An 8,377-nucleotide genomic window follows, 5' to 3' on the forward strand; every position below is an offset into this window, starting at 1 on the left:
CATCCATCCATCATCCATCATCATCCATCATCCATCCATCATCCATCCGTCATCCATCCATCAACCATCCATCCATCATCCATCCATCCATCCATCAACCATCCATCCATCATCCATCATCCATCCATCCATCATCCATCATCCATCATCCATTCATTCATCCTCCATCCAGGTGCTGCTGGAACTGAAGTCTCCATCAGGAATGTGTCTTGAGCCTTTCATTAGCAGGAAATAGAACATTTCCATGAATAATTAACTGCATTTCTGATGTTAATTGCAAGAAGATGAGGAGAATTCCCCGAAGTTTCTCCAGATCCTTCCGGCTGTGACTCGGGAACGAACACGGTGACATCAGCCAGGCTAAGCAAACCCAGAGTCTGCAAAAATATTCCCAAAATATTCCCAGGTGCTCAGGGATTGGATGGGGTTGTGGATTCCCAACAGAGCCTGGGCTGATGTGCCTCTGCAGAGAACATGGCATGAGCATTCCTGAATTTCTCCCTTTCCCGTGGGAATGCTTTCATTGCCAGCAGGATGGGTCACCCAGGTTGTCCCCAACCTCTGGAAGACACTTTGGAGGTTCCTCCGAGCCTGCAAAGCAGCACGAAGGAAGCAGCAAGCCGTGAGGTGGGAAAAAAGACGGGAATCAGTCGTCTTTCCCACAAAAACCGGGATGGAACCATGGCACTCTGGTGTCCAGGATGAGATCAGAAGCTCCAGCAGCTCCAGCAGCTTAGTGACTCCTTAGCCAGGAGCTGGGTGACAAGATAACCACGGCTTTTCCACCTCTGCTCTTCCAAACCTGCTGAGGAACGCCAAGAGCTCCTCACAGCCTGGTCCTGTCCCAGCTCGTCTTCTGCACCGTGGGAATGAGTGAGGGCACACCAAGGAGGGTCCCTGCTTAGGAGGACTTCTGGCCACCAGCCATGGACCATCAGGAGCAGCTGGAACCGGAGTTTCCTGAGGTTTTCCAAACTTGCCAGAGCTGAATCAGAGCTCTCAGGCCAGGCTGGATGAGGCTTGGAGCAACCTGGACTCATGGAAGGTGTCCTTGACCATGGCAGGGGGTTGGAATGAGATGAGCTCTGAAGTCCCTGAAACCACCCAGATTCTCCCCAAATACACTGTGAGCTGCCAAGTATCCCAAAAATCCATCCAGTGAGATTCCAGCAGGAGAAACCCCTTCCAAGAGCCCTTCAAAGGTTCCCCAAAGACTCCAAGCTCACATGCAACAAACCTAAAGTGGGATCCCTGTGGATTTTCTCAGGAACAGGAGGGAAGGCGATGCTCAAACAGGAATAGAACATGGAGAACGCTTTTCCTGAGCCCAGGAGGAACAGGATGGGGAGGGAATGGAAGGGAAGGCAGCAGCAGCTGCACACCAGGGTTATAAGGAGAGAGCAGAAAAGCACCAGAATTGTTTAATTTTTCATCCAGCTACACGAGACAATGAGGAAAAAAGCAAAACCCTATTTCCATGCCTTCCCTGTGAGCCCAGAGCAGATGTGGGAGATCCCTGGACACACCTGAGCTGTAGCTGTCTGTTGAGGACTGCGAAATGGAGCGGGACAGCGAGCGGCGGCCGATCTTGCTCGGGCGCTTGTTGAACTCCTGCTTTTGGTCAGCAAACTGGATCTGTGGAAAGAAATCAGGGATTTTCTGTAAAAAACCCAGCAGATCAATCCCGAGAACCCACAGCCTCGAGCAGACACCGGCACCGACTCCGTCACAGCCTGGAGCACAAATCCTGTTATTTAATGGGAACAGGAAATGGTAAATCGCCCTTTTTGTTTAATTTCAGCCCTTCCAGCAAAGATTAGAGATGTAGCTCCAGGCTGTTGAATTTTGGGAGCAGAGATGCCTGGGGAACACAAGTTTTTAGGAGTACACAACACGACGACACCGGATCAGGAACACCCACGGGAAGGGAAAATCCACAGCAAACTCAAGTTACAGCCCGGGCCGTGCCAGGATAAACGCCCCAATCCTGGTGGGACGGGGCTTTGCACACACACCAGGGTTTATATTTCTCCTCTGAGAAGTCCTGGCCTGAAATAACTTCCCTTTTTTGTCCTTTTTCTTCCCTTAATTTAGAACAAATCCCTCCACGGCTGAGCAGCTCCATCAAAGGAGGAGGTTATTGGCGTGAAGCGGTGCCGGAGACACGCAGGGATTCTAACAAAGAGGGAATAATTTGGGTTAAATTCACATTTTCCTTTCTCACATCACCTCTCCAAGGACATCGAACACAACTTTTCGTACAACGCAATGATCTCGGTACGTCAGAGTTCTCTGAGCCCTCACACAACCAAAACCAAGTAAATGATGAAGCAAAAGAAGCCCTGGACCGAACCAGGCAGAATTAGAACCAGACTTTAAAATAAACCCTTCAAGGTTTAAACCCCTTAAACACTGCCACAAGCTGGGTTCAGCTTCAGCTGACAGAGCCAGGAGTGGAAGGAAGCACCAGGAAATCCGGGAAGGGGACAGGTCAAGGCTCGGATCTGCTTTTGGATTGCGTTGGCCGATGTCCTTCGGCTTTAATCCTTTAGGGAATAAACAGAGTGGGCAAAAAGGGAATTTCACAGAGTCCCAAAAGCGTTTGGGTTGGAAGTGACCTTTAGGATCATCCAGGTCCACCCCCTTCCACAGGACACCTTCCTCTATCCCAGGTTGTTCCAATCCCTGCCAAACCCACAACAGCCGCGTTCCAGACGGGCTGGGAAGATGGGAATGTTCCAGGTGGGGATGAAAAGAGAGATTTGGCTCCAGGCCGAGCTCGGTCAGCGCCCACCAAAACATCTCTGAAGGCAACAGCTCCAAGGAGAAGCTGTGGAGCCTTGGAAAGCTGCACTTCCTTGGATTTAGGAGCCCAAGCTGCTCGGAAGCGACACAAGAGCTGCTGTGCTCAACTTCCAGCAGGAACAAATGATTCCAGCTGGAAAACCTCACCTGCAGGGGCACAAGGGGTTAACGAGTGCTGGATGCAGGTGAGGTTTCACCTTTACATTCCAAATGAGCCACCGCTCGCTCCGACCTGGGGTTTCCATCACAAAGAGCCACCTTGAGCTACTTCTCCGTGCAAAAAAAGATCTCCTAATCCAAGGTTTTCCTGGAAAACTTCCCCACGCCGACCCCACCAACTCCTCCAGACAGAAGAACATCCCCGGAGCAACACGTTTTCCTCGCCACTTCATCACTCCCGAGAGAAAATGAGGAGAATCTCCCAGGAGATCGGCATTTTCTCCAACCGGGCGGCTCCAGGAATGAGCGATCGGGTGGAAACAGCAAGAAAAGGAGGAAGAAGAGAGAGGCGAGAGAAACAAACGCATTTTTGAGTAGAAAAACAATTATTATGGCCCCAAAGAGTGCCCTCACCTGGGCTTTCATCCCCGAGTCCCCGTTGATGTTGTATTTCTTCTTGTTGGGCATGGCGGCCTCGCCGGCTGCCCCCGGGCGCGGCTCCCTCCGGAGCAGGGAATGCCCAATTTATATCCGCCAGCCCCATCCCGATCCCGCTGATCCTGCCCGCTCCGGTTTCACCGCAGGCGGAGGCGGCCGGGGCGGGAGGCGAAGGGAACCAGTTGGATTTCCAGACTCTTATTTATTTTATTCTTTTTTCTTTTGGGGTTGTTTTTTTGGCAGACCCCAGGACTTAATGAGGCGTCCCGACAAACAATTCCTGCCTGTGTTTTGTGTGGAATTACAGAGTTCCCTGACCTCCGCGGCAGTTTTGAACGTGGCCTGGCCGGTGTGTGCATAACAATGCCTTATTTATGTAACCAGAACATTTCCCTGCTCGCTATAATTAACTCGCTAATTAAGCTCCTTTAACTCGGGTCCTCCCCTTCTCCGCTCTCTCTCTTCCCCCCCCACCAATGTCAGATGATTGCATTAACGGAGCCTCGTTAGAAGGAAATTAACTAATGAGCAACTAAAACAACGGGGCTGTTTGTTGGATGGCAAAGTGGTTTTTAATTATTGTTATTTTAATTATCCCGCTCCTCACTGAGTCCCCCATGGCGGCCCAGGGCAGAGTTTGTCCTTGGAAGGGTGCAGGACTCCAACCTTCATCCCTGTGTTGTTCCGATCCTTTGGGAATTACGGATTCACGGAATGGTTTGGGTTGGGAAGGGCCTCAAATCCCATCCAGTTCCACCTCACACCTTCCCCTATCCCAGCTTGCCCCAACCTTGGACACTTCCAGGGATGGAGCAGCCACAGTTTCTCTGGGCAGGACATTGAGGGGTTTTTATGGGAATTATCTCTGATAATATAAATTATCAGGGATGAAACTCCTTGGATAACAACGCCAGCCACTAAACGAGAATTGAAATGATTGTCCTGCATGGGACAATCTCACTCCACAGCCTTTTAGGTGGGAAAGAGATGATCCAAGGAAGAAAAAATGGGAAAAACGAGGGTGGTGAGGCACTGGCAGAGGTTGCTGTGGCCTTTGAGGTCTCCAACCCATCCCCATCCTGTGATTCCATTCTGTGATTCCAAGGAAAAGGGATTTGGGAAGCAGCAGGGCACTACCGATTGTCCTCAGCTCTGTTTCTGACTGAATACGGAATAAAAAGCTCCCCCAGCCCTGATTCCTTCTGTACACCGGATTTACACCGAATTTACACCGGATTTACACCGGATTGGATTCGATCCTGCTCCTCAACAGTTGTCCCGAGAATGGAAAATGCTGCCAGGGAAAATTCCTTCCAAGGGCTCCTCCAAAATGTTCCTTCCATGGCATTTTTTGTCTCCAAGGAATAAATTAAAACAGTAAAAATTCCTGAGCTATGTGAAAGCAAATCCTGGAATGGATGGGAGGAAAAAAGGAAGGAAAACCCCCCAGAATTCCTGAGTTGTACAATGACTGAAAGATGTGAAAAATGGAAATATGAATTATTTCCGATGTGGAAATATCTCAGAGAATAGGAATCTGGGATCAGCATTGTTTTTATCACTTGACACTACAGCCCAAGCGGTGTTTTTCAGGTAAATTTTTCATTTTCCACATTATCCATGAACCTTTTCCTGGAAAATCCTAAAGGAGACACGACTTCAGCTCAGTGTAAATCAACTCAGAGCCTTTAAAGGGGGTAAAAAACTCATTTTATGGTAACACCGAAGCACAAACTCCTTTTCCAGCAAGTTTTCACACCAAGTTACTTAAATCCAAAGGTTTTTCCTGGGGAAAAAAAGGCCATTTTTTATCCTCAGTGAAGGTCGGGTCTGACACACTAAAATTAAGAATTAATGTTCTATAAAAATGCTAAAATTAAAAGATTTTGCTTCATCTCCACCCCAGAGCTGAGGAATCTTCTGTAATTTCCGTGTGAATCTGGGACAATCAAATGCAACCAGAACTACGCTCAAGCCCAGGAAATTGTTTTCTACTGAGAACGTCTTTAATTGATTCTTGGCCACAGATTTTATTTTTTTTTAAGAGAACAAAGGGAGAAAACAAGAGTTTTCTGTGGGATTAAACAGCACAAACTCTCCAGCATCGCTGCAGCTTCCAAATCCACCTGCAAAGAACTTGTGAATTTAAATTTCTGCACAGAGTGAGTTAAAATCCATCATTTTATGGATGGAGAAGCAGGACAAGGTGGTGGCCTTGAACAACTGCCACTGCTTGGTGACAAACTTCCTGCAAAGTCTTTTCCCAACGGAAAAATGTCTCATCCATCGATGATGCAGAGAGATAAAATTAATTTATCTTTGTTAAATAAAGGAGGGTGAAGATTGGTGGAGAAATGATTTTGTGCTGTGATGTTGGGGGGACCAGGGTGATTGTCCTGATGTCCCACTCCTGCTTCCCTCTCATGCCTATTCATGAAGGAAAAATTGTTTTCCTGCAGCGCCGGAGCTGCCAAGGTGGATCTTTCATCTCCTGCTCCCGGTGACACCTGAGAGGTGCTGGGGACACCGGTGTCGGCACAAGCCCGGCTCCTCCGGTGGGATTGGTGATTCCAAACCCTCTCCGTGTTGGGAATGAGCTCCAACCCTCAGCCTCACCTCTCCTCACCCACCTCCTGAGCCTGGATCATTCCAAGAGAGGATCATCATTCCAAGAGAGAAATTGTCCCTGCACATTCCAGAGCTTCACATCCTTAAAATCAATGTGGGATCCTGGCTGAGCCAAACACTTCACCGGAGCTCAAAGTGCCTGGATCATTCCAAGAGAGGATCATCATTCCAAGAGAGGATCATCATTCCAAGAGAGGAATTGTCCCTGCACATTCCAGAGCTTCATGTCCCTAAAATCAATGTGGGATCCTGGCTGAGCCAAACACTTCACTGGAGCTCAAAGTGCTCCAGATTCCGCCTCTCCAAAGGTCACACGGAGCTCGGCTCCAGGATTAGCAAACGGGTTTAACCCTTGTGTGGAAAAATCCCAGGGAATGTGCAGCTTAAAGCTGGATTTGTGGAAGGAAGGATGGGAATGAGGAGTCACCCACCTGGGCCAAAGCGCTTTTCCGAGGGGGTTGGGAATTCAAATTATTGATTCTTGAAGGCATCACCCCTGTGTTGGATCGTGGAGTGGTGGAATTATGGTTGGAAGGGACCTCAAAGCCCCTGCGGTCCCGCCCTGCCGCAGCAGAGACACCTCCTGCTGTCCCAGGTGGCTCCAAACCCCAATGTCCAGCCTGGCCTTGGCCACTGCCAGGGATCCAGGGGCAACTGGCAGGGAATCCCTTGGAATTGGTGGGAGCAGGGAGGAGAAATCCTTCAAAGAGAAGAAAACAACAAACCCCTAACCCAGGCACTTCCAGTGGGGACAAGGGGAAGGACAAGGAAGAGAGAAATCTCCACCCTCAGCAGTGGAATGGGTCCCTTGGGCCACCCCAGCTCTGTCGGTCACAATCCCACAAAAAGCAGGAAAAAGAGGAAATCGGTATTTCCACATTGCCTCAGCTTGCAATGAACAGCTCACGGGTGTTTTAGAATTTGGAAATGTGGGATCCCAGCAGCTGGAGACGGAAAATCCCTGCGGAGTCAGCGCCTGCCAGGACACCCCATCCTGAGCCAGCATCCCGCGGGATTGCACAGCTCCTCCCACAACCGCACACGGAGCCTTTCCGTGAGTGCTGAGGGTGTCCAGGAGGTTCAGGAGGTATTTCAGGGAAAATCCCTTCATGGAAAAGGCTCTCCAGCCCTGGAAAAGGCTGCCCAGGGAGGTTTGGAGTCCCCATCCCTGGAGGGATTTCAAAGCTGTGTGTGGATGTGGCACTTGGGGACACGGTCAGTGGTGGCCTTGGCAGTGCTGGGAATGGTTGGACTCCATGGGCTCAGGGGGATTTTCCAGCCTCAGGGGTTCTGTGATTCCATCAAAGTCCCAAAATATGGGAGAACTCACATTTTAAACTGCTTTCCCATTTTAAACTGCTTTCCCAATTATTTATTGTCATTATTATTATTATTATTATTATTATTATTATTATTATTATTATTATTATTATTATTATTATTATTATTATTATTATATTTTACATTATTATTATCTTTTACATTATTATTATATTTTACTTTATTATTATATTTTACTTTATTATTAGTAGTAGCAGTAGTATTAGTATATTTTAATATTTTGTTGTTTTATTATTTTTACTATTATTATTACTATTATTATTATTTACTATTTTATTATATTTTATTTTATTAGTAGTAGTAGTAATAGTATATTTTACTATTTTGTTGTTTTTATTATTTTTTACTATTATTATTATTATTATTATTCACTACAAATAGAATTTTCCAATATTTGGTTAATAATAAGAGCTGGATGTAAAAAACAGGGGCTCAGCAAAAACATTAAGATCTAAAAGACTGTTTGAAATAATGACCTTAAAGATAATGAGCAATTTAGGGCTCGGGCTAATTATTTCTTGAAATGTGGCTGCTCCCTCCCACGCTGACCCGAGGAACCACATAAAATGCAAATGAGCCGAGTTAAAATCCTGATTAAAAACGTCGCTGCAGGACATGACCCGGAGCCCTTTGGAGATGGATTTGATGCCACAGCAGTTTTAAACCATCCATGAAATCATAAAACCCCCACTGGAAAAGGAAATTACTAAAGTTGAAAGAATTAAAAAAAAAAAAAAAAGAAGTCAGTTTAAATAAAGTTTTTTGTCTTCTAATCCCAGGAGCACAGAATCCATAAGGGAAAAATTAAGAGAACCCACAGGGAGAGGTTTTGTTTTTAAGGAAAATTTCATGTTTTTACAAAGGAAAAAAATCCTGAGACAATAAATGAAGTTGTGAACCATGCAAAGTTTGCCACTGATAACCCTAAAATGCAAAATTAATTCCTGATTGTTGATAAAAAGATGTTGAAATTTTAGCGAAGGCTGAGAGAATTGTGTCGCAAAAA

The 8,377-nt window shown here is 46.8% G+C and overlaps 1 protein-coding gene across 2 annotated transcripts in view; it reads right to left on the reverse strand.

Annotated features, from left to right (window-relative positions):
• The window catches only part of AHCYL2 (adenosylhomocysteinase like 2), a 77,548-nt gene that overhangs the window by 30,566 nt on the left and 38,605 nt on the right, over positions 1-8,377 (reverse strand). Inside the window, exons 1-2 of one of the 2 annotated variants that reach the window (XM_015628199.2) lie at positions 3,379-3,496; positions 1,527-1,635 (exon numbers count right to left, since the gene is read on the reverse strand). In XM_015628199.2, the coding sequence (XP_015483685.1) occupies positions 1,527-1,635; positions 3,379-3,432 (163 nt within the window). In that variant the 5' untranslated portion in view covers positions 3,433-3,496. Of the gene's footprint in view, positions 1-1,526; positions 1,636-3,378; positions 3,497-8,377 lie in introns of those variants that run through there. The other variant, XM_015628198.3, reaches the window with a different exon arrangement.

This window comes from Parus major, chromosome 1A (genome assembly GCF_001522545.3).
Source record: "Parus major isolate Abel chromosome 1A, Parus_major1.1, whole genome shotgun sequence".
Lineage (NCBI taxonomy): Eukaryota > Metazoa > Chordata > Aves > Passeriformes > Paridae > Parus > Parus major.